The sequence below is a fragment of the Giraffa tippelskirchi genome, chromosome 11, assembly GCF_054371585.1.
Source record: "Giraffa tippelskirchi isolate mGirTip1 chromosome 11, T2T-mGirTip1v1.2.pri, whole genome shotgun sequence".
NCBI classification, from domain to species: domain Eukaryota; kingdom Metazoa; phylum Chordata; class Mammalia; order Artiodactyla; family Giraffidae; genus Giraffa; species Giraffa tippelskirchi.
The window spans coordinates 19,744,277-19,757,286 of NC_137285.1; the positions used below are offsets into that span (position 1 = coordinate 19,744,277).

The window sequence follows — 13,010 nt, forward strand, 5'->3', positions numbered from 1 at the left end:
GTCAGCGAGTGTGGGGGTCGGGGAAGGGAGCTGAAGAGAGGGGCCTCTCCCTAAGGAACTAGCGAGACAGAACAAGGTGCTGAAGCCATCTGGAGGGCCCTTGGGGGTCAGCTGGCCCTGAACTGGGCCATCGGCTGGCAGGAGTGGGCAGCAGCAGGACCCAAGTGTCAATGCAGAGCCCAAGAGAGGGGTGGGCAGTGCGGGCGCTGAGCCCAGAGACCAGTGAGGCCACAGGAACAGATCGGGCTAGACTGGGAGCCTCTGAGCAGCAGAGGGCTTTGGGTGAGAGGAAGGCTGATGGGCGGGCGGTCCTAGGCCTGGAGTGGAAACAAGACTGGGTTGTGTCAATCCCCAGGAGGGGGCTGGTCATCGGCCAGTCATGGGCCTTGGGGCCTGGGCAGGAACGCATGCCCAGCAGAGCTTGGGTCCGACTCCTGTCTCTTCCAAGGGCTGCACACGGCTGGCGGGTCTGGGCGGGAATGAACTCACGACCTGAGCCATGGTGGGGTCATTGGCTGCCTGATGGTCTCAAGGATTAATCAGTATGGTCAGGCGAGGGGCTCGTGGAAGGAATGTATTTGCGCAGCCTCCTGGTCACCCAGACATGCCCCTAGCCACCTGGGATGGGCAGGGCTGGGCAGTGAGGGGAGCCTGCCGGGCCTGGCTGCCAGGACCCAGCACTGGAGTCTGGGACTCTGCAGGGACGTGGGAGGCCAGCCTGAGACACAGCCTTCCTCCTGTGCAAACTGCTTTCTACCAGGGCATGCCCTGCCTGAGGCTCGAACCCTAGTGGGAACAGAGCTCTCGGAAGGCGGGGCCGGGGAGCCAGCTCTGGGGAGCCAGGAGGGCCCATCAGTGACTCCGTAAAGCCATCCTCCTTCCCGGAGGTTGGGAGAGGAGCTCCGGTTTGGGGGCTGTTGCAAGCAAAGGGATCCGACTCAGGATGGCGGTACTCCAGAACCGGGGCTGGGCCCAAATGCTCATCCACAGGCAGATCCAGAGCCCGGGGCCCCTTCTGCCCCTCCCGGGCGGGGGGGTTGGGAGGGCGGCTGTCAGAGCTGTGTGCACCGAAGGGGAGGAGGGGGCTCGCTTTGCTTCATCACCATTAACTGGCAACTGGAAATCAACTCCCCTCGTCCCAGTTACACTTCTAGAAAAGCCTGCTTCGACCTTAGATCTCAAAGAGAACCCTGAGAGGAGACGGCAGTGTGGATGCCCCCCACCAACCCCTAGTCCAAACTCCCCAGGGGTCCTGAGTCCCCAGGGGTACCATCTCCACCTTGGGCAGCTAGAGGCCAGAGCAGCGTGGTGACCCTGCTCTGCCCCGGCTCCTGCCCCAGCGCAAACAGCTCTGACCGCCCGCAGGTGGAGGAGCAGAAGGGGCGTGAGCTCCGTGCAAAGAACCCCCAAAGCGGACACAGGCACTCTACCAAGACGGCTTTATTGCACACTGAGAGCAGGGCGGCCCCGGCCAGCCACATCACTTCTGCCTGGGTGACTTTCGTTTCCTCCCCTTCCATCTTTTTTTCTTCAGGGACTTCAGACAGGTTGAGTACAAGGTGAAGATCTTATTTTTGATCTGGAATTTACAAGTTTCTCATTTTACTCTCCAGGGTTGGAGCAGGGGCAAGGCCTTCCTTGGGGGAGCTGTCCTGTTGGAGCAGACCCTACTGGATGTCAGGGACCTCAGAGGGGGTGGGTCCCAGGCCTCTCTCCAGTGGTGCCCAGGCCAGCGTGGATGTGAGGCTGTGGGTGCCAAGTTCTGCCTCCATTGCCCCCTTGGGACCGGTCCTTGGCGCCCTGCCCCTGCCCCCACCCCCGTGGCCTTGGCCCTCTGCCACCTCGGCACTCACCTCGATGATGTTCAGCTGCTCCACGCTGGAGGCCACCCTGAACTCAGGGGCGCTCTGGCGGTACAGACCATCTGCAACACAGAAGTGGTGGGTGCTGTGAGCATTCAACACCAGACAGAGGTTGTGACCGTGACCTGCAGGCGCTCCCAGCCCTTCTGGGTGGCTGGGTGCTCCTTCTCGGGGAGGAGGAGCTTAGCCCGCTTAGGCACCCTCCCCAGGCCCTGCCGCCCCCAGCTGGTTACCCTGTGAGTCCTCTGGCTCAGGGCTTTCGATTTTGTCCATGAGATCGTTGGAGTTCCACTTGGTGATGTCTTTGGGGAACATTTCCTCTGAGTCGGACAGGTCCTCTGGGGAGGAAAGAGAGGGGCTTCAGCACCTCGATCACGGGCGGGGGCCTGGGGGGGCGGTCACTGGGAGGCCCGGCTTCCAGTGGTGCGGGGCCTAAGAATGGCCGATCCGGGGGCTTCCATGCTTCTATGGCCCATGTGCCCCTCCCCACTCAGTTCTGTGGTCTCTGTTCCTTAACAGGACGGACATATGGCCACCTTCTCACAGGACTTCTGCCTGATGTTTTTAGTGTATTATTATTATTATTATTATTATTGGCTGTGCTGGGTCTTCGGTGCTACATGTGGGCTTTCTCTAGTTGTGGAGAGCAGGGGCTAACTCTCTAGTTGTGGTACGCTGGCTTCTCATTGCGGTCTGTTTGATTTTTTAAAAAAATTGTGGTAGCATTCACTGAACATAAAATTCACTATTTTAACCATTTTCAAGTAGCACTTAGTCCATTCAGAATGCTGTGCAACCACTAGCTCTATCTGGTCCCAGAACTCCTCCATCTCCCCACACAGAGACCTGTCCCCATTAGCAGGCATGCCCCAGCCCCCCTCTCCCAGCCCCTGGCAACCGCTGGTGGACTTCCTGTCCTTATGGATTTGCCTATTCTGGACATTTTCCACACATGGTACCTACAGTATGTGGTCTTTTGTGTCTGGATTCTTCCACTTCACATGGTGGGGTTTTTGTTTTTTTTGTTCAGTTCAGTTCAGTTTGGTCGCTCAGTCGTGTCCGACTCTTTGCGACCCCATGGACTGCAGCATGCCAGGCTTCCCTGTCCATCACCAACTCCCAGAGTTTACTCAAACTCATGTGCATTGAGTCAGTGATGCCATCCAACCACCTCATCCTCTGTCGTCCCCTTCTCCTCCCGCCTTCAATCTTTCCCAGCATCAGGGTCTTTTCCAGTGAGTCAGTTCTTCGAATCAGGTGGCCGAAGTATTGGAGCCTCAGCTTCAGCATCAGTCCTTCCAACGAACACTCAGGACTGATCTCCTTTAGGATGGACTGGTTGGATCTCCTTGCTCTCCAAGGGACTCTCAAGAGTCTTCTCCAATACTTTTTTTTAAAGTATTTATTTATTTGGCTGTTCTGGATCTTAGTTGCCGCCCCTGGGATCTTTAGTGGCAGTGTGCGAACTCTTAGTTGCAGCAGGTGGGATCTAGTTCCCTGACCAGGGATCAAACCCGGGCCTTCTGCGTCGGGAGCTCGAAGTCTTGGCTGCTGGGCCACCAGGGAAGCCCCCACGTGGTGTTTTAAAGATTCAACCACGTGTCAGTGCTTCATCCCTATTCATGCCTGAGTCATAGTCCAGCATATGGATGGACTTCAGTTTGTTTCTCCATAACGTTCCTGTTTTTAATGTCCACAAAAGGACAGCTTAGTGAGAAGCGCTGCTGTGAACAATTCCAACCATGAGTCTTGTGTCTGCTTTCCTGAGAACTTACCCCTGGGTAGGAAGCGGCTGTATGGACCCTGGCATGTATGTGCTGGTCCCTCCTCCCTGGGTCACTGGGACAGTTTCCTCAGGATGCTGCAGCAGTGACAGCTCCTGCTCTGCTGTCTCTCCTCTTTTCCAGCTTTTTCTAAAACTGTTTCTGTGTCTTTCCCTCACGTCAGGGACACAGAGCCAGGAAGGGCTTAGCCTTTTGGCCTGGCTGGAGGGGAGGGTGGGAGTGTGGGATGCTCCATACCCACTCCCTACTCTCGGGGAGGCCCCAGTGGAGAGACCAGCTCAGGGACCACCTGCCTCCTATACCAAGTCCCACCGGCCCTGCCCAGGGCCAAACCTGCCTCTGCCCTGCTGCGGGCCCGTGGGCAAGTCCCTGTCCCTTTCTGAGCCTGTGTCCTGCCTTGTGAACTGCAAACCCATCTCCTTGAACCTGCCTGCCAGCCCCTCTTACTTCCTTGAGAGGAACAACCAAGGTATGAAGGAAGGATGTTTAGGTCATGCATCTTCCCAGCACAGGTGGGTGATTCATCCGGCTGTTTTCTTGCTGTGCCTATTCTGAGATTCATGGGAAAATGGGCATTTTATGTATTTTCTGCTTGTTCGCATTTTCTAAAGTTTCTGAATTAGACATGTGTTAATTTAATCATGAAAAGACAGTAATTACAAGAAATTAGAAAATCAGAAGTTATGCTTTTGTAAAGCTTTTGAGGGAATTTTTTTTTTTTTTTGGTTGTGCCACACAGCTTGCAGGATCCTAGTTCCCTGACCAGGGATTGAACCCGCACCCTCCGCAAAGCACCAAGTCCTAACCACTGGACTGCCAGGGAATTCCCTTAGGGAATTAAATTTGGCAGAGGATGAGATGGTTGGATAGCATCACCAACTCAATGGACACAAGTCAGAGCAAACTCTGGGAGATGGTGAAGGACCAGGAAGCCTGGGGTGCTGCAGTCCATGGGGTGGCAGAGTCGAACACGACTGAGTGACTGAACAACAACAATGGAAAAAATGTCCCTGTCTGATTGTAAATTCATTTTGGAGGGTTTGAGAGAACAGTCCTTACCCGCCAGATCCAGGGCACATCCTGATATCAGGCTTAGGGTGAGTGTGAGAGCCCAGACTCCTGGTGACCTCATCTCATCCTGCCCCTGCCCCTGCCGCCCTGCTGTTCACCCAGAACTTTCCACGGGTAATTCCCATCGTGACTTGCATCCCCACCAACCCTGTCAGATCCCACCCCTCCCTCTCCTGGGAAGACCCGTGCGCTCCAGGGTGCCTGCTTACCGTGAGCATCGAAGAACTCATCGTCGGAGCTCTCGTCTGAGTCCCGGGCGATACTCTGCATCCTCCACTCCGAGATGCTGTGCCGGGAAGGACTCGCTGGAAGGCAAAACCGCAGACCAACTGAGCACCCGGCTGCACTGGGAAGAGCAGGCGGAAGCGGGCAGGTGCGATGACGCTGGAGCGGGGCCAGGAGGGCTCAGAGGGGAAGGAGAGGACTGAGGGCAGGGTGGCCCCGGCTCACCTCCCAGCCCACCTGGCACAACACGGTCCTGTCCCGTGAGGACATGGAGTGGGGAGGGTATCAGGTATGAGGCCAGATGTGCAGTCACCCAGGCTGGGGTCCACTCGTGTGGCCCTGACCTGGTTGGCCCAGGAGCAGGCCCCTTAAACAGCCACGGCAGGGCCGACAGGCAGGGAGGCTGGGCAGTGGCGGGGAGTGAGGGTGAATGTGTGGTTCAAGTGTTTCCCTGGATCCCTTCAGCAAGGACAGGCAAGTCTGGTGTAGGAAAAGGTGGATTTGCAGGGGTAGAGGAGGACTCCTGGTTTTTTACACAAAATACGCGGAGTTGTCCCATTAGTCACTGCACTTTCACATCAGTTCCAGAGAAAGGACTTCCTCAGTATCTGAAGGCTTTCGGGGTCCTTTGGCAGAAGTCCCTCCTGGGTATGTTGGGTGTAGTGCCCCCAGACCCCTCCTCTCTGCGTCGGAAGCCTGGCTCCTCAGAGCTGCAGCCCGCGGGTCCCGGGAGGGGCTGGGAGCAGGGTTCCCATGTGGCCAGCCTGCCTGTCTGCCCAAGGCTGTGTGAGTGAGTCTGGGGAAACCTGCCAGGGTTGGGAGCTGCCCTGGGCCTCACTCTGCAGCGGAGGCTACGAAGAGGTGACTGGTTCTGACTCCCTACAGGTGTGGCCCTTGGATCTGAAAGCAGACCACCTTCAGCGTTAGAACGCCCCAGTGGTGGCCCTGGGCTGGGGGCTGCCCTGAGGGGTGGTCGCTGGTGTGGATGAGAGCAGGGGCCCCCCCAGCATGGTCACAGTGCGTTCACCTCCCCGCTTGGATGACCGAGATGACTTGGAGGATGTGGACCACTGCTTCTTCAGACCTCTGCCCGCCAGGGGCTCCCCACCGCTGCTGCTGGGCTGGGAGGGTTCCCCGGAGGCCTGGTCCTGGGCAGCCTCATCCTTGGCCAGCTCCGCGGCCCCTTTGTCCTCCTCGTTGAACTGGGCCATCTTGCGGGACAGCATGAGCTGTGCCTCCTTTTCCAGCTCCCGGATGTTGTCCATGTTCAGCCCATACCATTCATCCTGCCAGCACCAGGCCTGCCGGTGGGCCCGCACCATCACCTTCCGCAGGCCTAGGGGCGGGGGTGCAGGGAAGACAAAGAGAGAGGCCTGTGTCAGAGCCTCCCCGGGACCCCCCGGCTGGGTGGCACCCCAGGCTGCAGGTCAGGCTCTGCTCCACACCCACTGCTTGGCCTCCAGCAAACCACTGTCTCTCCAACCCCCAGGTTCATTTTCCCATGTGCAAATGAGGGATCCAGCTTACAGATGGACTCCCAAGCTTATAGCAGCTCTGTAACTGGGGCAGGGGGCTCTCCTCCCTTAAGGGGAGCTGGAGGAGGACTCCCTGAGTGTTTCCTATCTGGTCTAGTATGCTTCTCTTGAATTTCCCACAGGAAAATCAAGCTCAAGTTTGGAGCAGGTTGGTCCTTTCTTTTTTGAAATTCCTTTTTAATTTGTTTTTATTTTTTTTTAATTAAAAAAAATTTTGGCCATACTATGTGGCAGGCGGGACCTTAATTCCCCGACCAGGGATTGAACCCCCGTCCCCTGTATTGTAAGCAAGGAGTGTTAATCACTGGACCACCAGGGAAGTACCAGTCCTTTCTTTTTAAAATAAATATATATGCATATAAAACATGATAGGGATTTCCCTGGTGGCCCAGTGGCTAAAACTGAGCTCCCAATGCAAGGGGTCCAGGTTCGATCCCTGGTTAGGGAACTAGATCCCACATACCGAAACTAAGAGATTGAATGCTGTGACTAAATGATCCCAGGTACCACAAGGAAGACTGAAGTTTCCATGTGCTGCAACTACAACCCAGTACAGCCACATAAACAAATATAAAATAAAATAAAACAGGATAAAGACTTACAGGAATATCTTATACATAGAAGACAGAAAATAAGATACTTTAAAGGTATAAAGAACAGAAGAACCACAAGCACAGGGAGCAGATGGGGGCTGCCTTGGGTGGGGATGAGAGTGGAGTGATTGGGAAAGACTCTGGGGGGGGTGGAATGTTCTAGAACTATGTGTACTACTCTGCAAATACACTCAAACGTATGGAACTCAAACTTCTCTTACAACAAATGCAAAATTAGGCCTCGATAAGCTGCTTAAAAAAACACTAAGAAGACATAAATCACCTCGGCTCCAGGGAGCAGAAGTGACCAGTAACACGGATCCCACCATCACCCTCTCGCCCCGTAAGAATCCATCCTGAGTTCAGTGTTTATCATTTGCTCTTCTTTCCATGTTTTTCTATGCAATATGTTGGGCTGGTCTACATGTTGTTGATATTTACATGTATGTGTCACGCTGCATGTATTTTTCTGCCACTTGCTTTTCTGGGTGAGTTTCTGGTTTGTTGCTGTATGGTCAGTTTTTATTTGTTTGAAATAACACATTTTATTTATCCCTTCTCCTGCCAATGGGCCTTTGGCTCACTTTCACTGTTTGTCCGTTTTGCTTTTACAAACCTGCTGCTCTGAACATTCCAGAAAATGCATTTGAGTTTCTCTCAGGGGGTGGGGCAGACCCAGGAGGGCCGTCACTGGATCCTCCGCCGGCTCTCCTACAGAAAACTGAGCAGCTTTCCGGGTAGCCCAGCCCTTGCTTGTCCCCAGGCTGGTCTCCGGCAACCCTTGCTCCTGATTCCCCACTCCTGGACTAACTCAGGCTGCTCTGTCTCCCCTGCTGTCCTTTCTAAATCCCTCGATCCCAAAGGTCTGCCTAGAAGGAACTCCCTCTCACCCTCTGTTCCTGGGAGGGTGCTCCCAAGACCCGGGCTACAGCCTCAGGCATGCCACCCTCAGGGCCAGCCAGCACTCATGGTGGACAGACCATCTGATGACACGTTACATCTGGACAAGGACAGATGGGCCAGAAGATCTGGGGTCACACCCAGCACTGGCCCTCTGCTTCCTCCTCTGCAATCTAGGAGGAGGCGGGGGGAGTGACAGTGGCCACCCTCCCGGGCCAGGGAGAGCTGATGTGACACTTGTGAAGTGTTATCAGCTGTGCTGTGACTCTGCTCAGGGCTACACAGTCACCCTTGCTCTGGGAGTCAATGGGTGTCTGTCCAGGTGCTGCTCCTGGATCACGAACCTCGGGGCTAAGACTAGGCCCTGGGCACTGACCCCTACCCTGACCTCGGGTACATGGAAGAAAGCTGAGGTAGCTCTAGGGCAGGGAGGACCCTGGGTCAGCTCTAGCTGTGCCAGGAACACCCGGTCATCTGTTGGTCCTCTGTTCCCCGGGCACCTGCTCCGGGCCAGGCCAGCATGGGTATGAGGACAGGAAGATGGCCAAGCTGCTGTCCCCTGGGACTTCCAGCCCAAAGCAGGAGGCAGCACTGGTGCAGGGCCTGGGGTCTGGCCCCAGGGTACGGAGAGGCACCATGAGCCGTGGGAAGGAGGCATTACACCCCATGGAGGTGGGCACCGCATGTTAGAAACTCCAGCTAGTCCAGAGTGTCTGGGGCAGGACACACACTGCCTGTCTTCAGTAGGTGCTCGACAAGTGTTTGTGTGGTCAAGGTAAACCAGGTGGGACGCTGTGCATGGGCCCTGGGGTCACCTGTCCAGAGGAACAGAAACTTGGAGTCCCAGGCAGACGCGGGGGACGGAGTGGGGGCAGCAGGCAGATGGAGGGACACAGAGGGAGAGGCGGGCGCCCTCACCCGTGTCATGGATGAACCTCTCGATCTTGGACTGCATGCCCCAGTAGCGGAACTCCACCTTGCAGAGCTTGTAGGCGCACATGATGGGGAACACCTGCTGCTTGTACTCCTCGATCCAGTTCTCCGACAGGGGCCCCCGCTGGGTCTTGGTCGAGTGGAACAGCTTGGGGTCCTCTTCCGTCTTATACTCGTTGGGAGGCACGGGGTCCTTGACAATGTCGATGAAATCTACGAGGAGACCCCATGAGTGACCACTTCGGCCCCAACCTGTACCCCACCCCTCCCTTTCCAGTCTTATTCCCCATGTCCCTGCCATCCCCGAATCTCAGCAGGATCCCAGGCCTGGATGTGTCCCAGGGCCCTGCATGGGAGTAGAGATGCTGCTCTGGGCCACTCTGATCCCCAAGCTCCCCCGACCTCAGGACCTGTATCTTTTCCTTGTTGTCTTTTCAAATCATTTCAGCAAAACCCCTGCTTTGTGCACACTTGCCAAAGTCCATAAATCAGGTGATGAGCTGGAGGAGCATGGGGGGAGATGAGTTTCCATGGAGAATGTGGGAAGGGGCGGGGGCAAGTAGAAGAGGAAAAGCTGGCATTTCAGCCACAGGAGCAGAACTGTGAAGCGGAGAACGTCCCAGAGTGTGACACTTGACCCAGAAGTGGGGCAGTTTGGGGAACCACCAGGGTGTCTATGTGGTGAGAGGTGATGGGGATGCAGCTGGACTTGTCAGCCATCTCTCGCCAGGCACCCTGAAGGGGAGTGGTGTTACAGATGGGTTTGAAGGTGGCTGGTCTGCTAGGAAGCACCTCCCAGACAGACCAGCAGGGAGGAGTCCAGAAACCACGTTTGAAGGGCCCAGAGGGAGGTGTCGGGCATGAGCAGGTCCAGGATGTGCTGGACACTGGGGAAACAGGACTGGAGGCTGGAAACTGGACTGGAGGCTGGTAGGACTTGATTCGGGGAAGAGGGGGTGACAGTGACTCTGGGAAGGATGACCTCTTGTCACATGTCTCCTCTCCCAAGTCAAAACCATCTCGCTGGGCTGGCTCCTGTGGCATGCATGTGTCAGACAGGGCTGTGTGCACACTTGGTGAGGAGAAACTTAGGATGGAGCTTGGAGCTCAGAGAGACTTCTTTCAGAGGCGTGTGGACGATGGCACTTGGTGGGGCTCTGCCGGGCCCGGGCCCTGGCTGTCTCATCTTCCTGGCACCAGGGCTGGGCTGTGGTTTACAGAGGAAGATATCAGGCCCCCTGGAACAGGCAAGGGCTCAGGGCAGCCAGAGGGCAGCAGAGTGTGGAGGGGGATTTACATCCTTCCTGGAGCAGACCACAGGCCCGGCCCGCTGGGGCAGGCAATGGCCACCAAGGGGAGGGCTGGGACGCGAACCATGACGGGAGGCCTCCGGGGGGAGCCTGCAGCTGGCCGGACAAGAGCTGTCAGAGGGCCTGGGCCCTTCCTTCCTGTTATGGGTAGCGTGCGTCCCCGGGCAAACGCATACGTCGGCCTCAGAATGTGACTTTATTTGGAGACAGGGTCTTGGAAAGAAGTCATCAAAAGCAGGGCGCCTAATCTAACCAGCATGGTTATACAGAGGAGAAAGTAGTAGAAGTTTTAGTTCCTCAGTCGTGGTTGGACGCTTTGTGACCCCATGGACTGTAGCCTGCCAAGCTCCTCTGTCCATGGATTCTCCAGGCAAAAAACTGGAGTGGGTAGCCATTCCCTTTTCCAAGGGATCTTCCTGATCCAGGGATGGAACCTGGGTCTCCCACATTGCAACAAAGGAGAGATTTGGCTCAATTAAAAAAAAAAAAAAAAACCACCTGAAATTAACACAATATTTTAAATGAAGTATACTTCAATTAAAAGAACACCAAAGACTCCCAGCAGCCACAGGAAGCTAGGGGAACTCCCCTGGAGGCCCAGCAGTTAAGAATCCACCTTCCAATGCAGGGGACATGGGTTTGATCCCTGGTCGGGGAACTAAGATGCCACGGGGTTACTGAGTCCTCTCGCTCTGGAGCCCACGTGCTGCAACTAGAGAAGCCATGCACTGCCACAAAAGATCCTGCATGCTGCAACTAAGACGTGATGCAGTCAAATACATAAATATTTAAAAAAGAAAAGCTAAGGGAGAGACCCCAAACAGATTCTCCCTTAGGGACTCCAGAAGGAGCCAACCCTGCCGACACCTTGACCTTGACTCTGACCTCCAAAATCATGAGACACTAAGCATCTGTTTCCTTAAGCTCTTAAGTCTGTGGTACCCTGTTTCGATGGTCCTAGCAAGCTGATGCATCTCCCAAACCCCAATGGGGCCTAAAAACTTGGGCAGGAGGGAGGAGTCCCAGGGAAAAGCCATCCTGGCACCTGAGGTTGGCTGAGGGTCATCACCACCCCTCCAACACCCATCTGAGACCCACAATGGCTCATTCCTAGGGGCCTGGGGGCTGTCAAGGTGCAGCTGGTCCACTGATGTGTTTTGTCTGGCTGGTATATTTACAAAGATTTTTAAAATATTTGCCAACATTGAGGAACTGGGAGATTTCACATGAAAATCCTGATTTCTGTCCTCTCTTTTTCTTTTTTCTTTTCAGGCCATGCCATACGGCATGTGGGATCTGAATTCCCCAACCAGTGAAGCTGTGTCCCCTGCATTGGGAGTGCAGAGTCTCAACCACTGGACTGCCAAGGATGTCCCTCGGGCCTCTCTTGAAAACGACTTAACAAATGGGACCCATTCCCTGCACAGTGTAGTCAGCTGGAGGGGAGTGGAGTAAGGCCGCTCACCATCAAGGGGACATAGGCCCCACTGTGTGCATAGCCCCACCCGACCTGCCACATCCACCCATGGCTATCAGCCCTAGGTGGCTCCCAAGCACACATGTGCATTTCTGGGGATGGAGTCACCTCAAAGGGATGGAGGGAAGGGGCTTGAGTGGAAAAGGCACTTAGCTTCAATGGGCACCTCAGGGAAATGGGGCCAAGGAGACCCATCCTGCCTCCCCAACTCCCCCCACTTCCCACCAGGCTGGCTTGGACTCTAACCTCCCTGCCCAGGACAGGAGACGTTCTGGAACCTGCCAGGCCTGGAGACCAGGGACGGAATCGAGGAGCCCATGGGCAGGGCAACCAGGAACTTGGCCCCACAGGGCTCCTGGCCCTCCCAGGGTGGGAGCATCAGGGTGGACAGTTACCGATTGTCAGCTGGTTCTTTTCCACAGGAGACAGGCTGAAAACGTTGGGGTTTTCTCCAGCATCGGTTTTATAAAAGGTTTCGATGTCGATGGAGAATTTCTCCACAAAAGGGCAAGTGAACCTGTGGGGGAAAGAGAGTATCCACCAGGACCTGGGCTTTGAGGGGTGGGCGTGGGTTGCTGGGTGGAGGACGAGGGCTGGAGTGGTGGGTGAGACCTGTCTGTTCTGTCCTCTTGGACCTTCACTGCATCCCAAGAAGAGCCAAGTCCGAGTTAGGGCCGGTGGGAGGGGTGGACTTACGGAGAGGGGGGAGTCATTGCCGGAAGTGGCCGGCAGCCTGTGTCCACGCGTGTGAGGCATGGCGCGAATACGGTGTGGACACAGTTAAGGTGGCACCCTACCAAATGGGCTGAATCTGGACCAGCACTTGGTGTGATGTGCCACCCTGTCCCCTGTCCGAAGAAACCAGGTGTGGCAAAAGGGAGACAGCCTCTCTCTCTTGGCTGGAGATGAGCTCAGAGGAGAAAAGTACTGCTGGGAAGTGAACAACCTGGATGGATTCCCCAGCAAGTTCCAGGCCCTCACCCACCCAGACAAAGAAGCCCCAGGAGACTTGTGGGGACCCCACCTGTTCAGCACATGGGTGGCCCCCTCTCTTCTAATTAAGCAGTGCTCAGTTATATTGGGTGGGGGGCACAGAGTAAAAAGCGCCCCCTACCCAGGGGGATCCAAAGAAAGCCATGCTCAACATGGCTTGTTATAAAATATCATCATAGTTGCTGAAGGTGTCAGGGTTGGAGGGAATTTCTGAGCCATCTGGGCTACCCTCAGTTCCCATTTCTTCCCAGCTGGTGGACTGTCCTGCATTCCTAGGCAAACATTAAAGTGAGTTTGTGTTCCCTGAGCCTTCCCAGATGGCAAAGG

General features: G+C 55.6%; 1 protein-coding gene across 18 annotated transcripts in view; it reads right to left on the minus strand.

Annotated features, from left to right (window-relative positions):
- Nucleotides 1-13,010, minus strand: part of PITPNM2 (phosphatidylinositol transfer protein membrane associated 2) — a 157,182-nt gene that overhangs the window by 15,680 nt on the left and 128,492 nt on the right. For 10 of the 18 annotated variants that reach the window (XM_081540213.1, XM_081540217.1, XM_081540216.1 and 7 more), the window contains 7 exons: nucleotides 12,086-12,207; nucleotides 8,889-9,116; nucleotides 5,970-6,278; nucleotides 4,927-5,022; nucleotides 2,096-2,200; nucleotides 1,854-1,924; nucleotides 1,425-1,579 (listed from right to left, as the gene is read on the minus strand). In XM_081540213.1, coding sequence (XP_081396339.1) covers nucleotides 1,481-1,579; nucleotides 1,854-1,924; nucleotides 2,096-2,200; nucleotides 4,927-5,022; nucleotides 5,970-6,278; nucleotides 8,889-9,116; nucleotides 12,086-12,207 — 1,030 coding nt within the window. In that variant the 3' untranslated portion in view covers nucleotides 1,425-1,480. Of the gene's footprint in view, nucleotides 1-1,424; nucleotides 1,580-1,853; nucleotides 1,925-2,095; nucleotides 2,201-4,926; nucleotides 5,059-5,969; nucleotides 6,279-8,888; nucleotides 9,117-12,085; nucleotides 12,208-13,010 lie in introns of those variants that run through there. The other 8 variants (XR_014068548.1, XM_081540212.1, XM_081540208.1 and 5 more) reach the window with 2 other exon arrangements.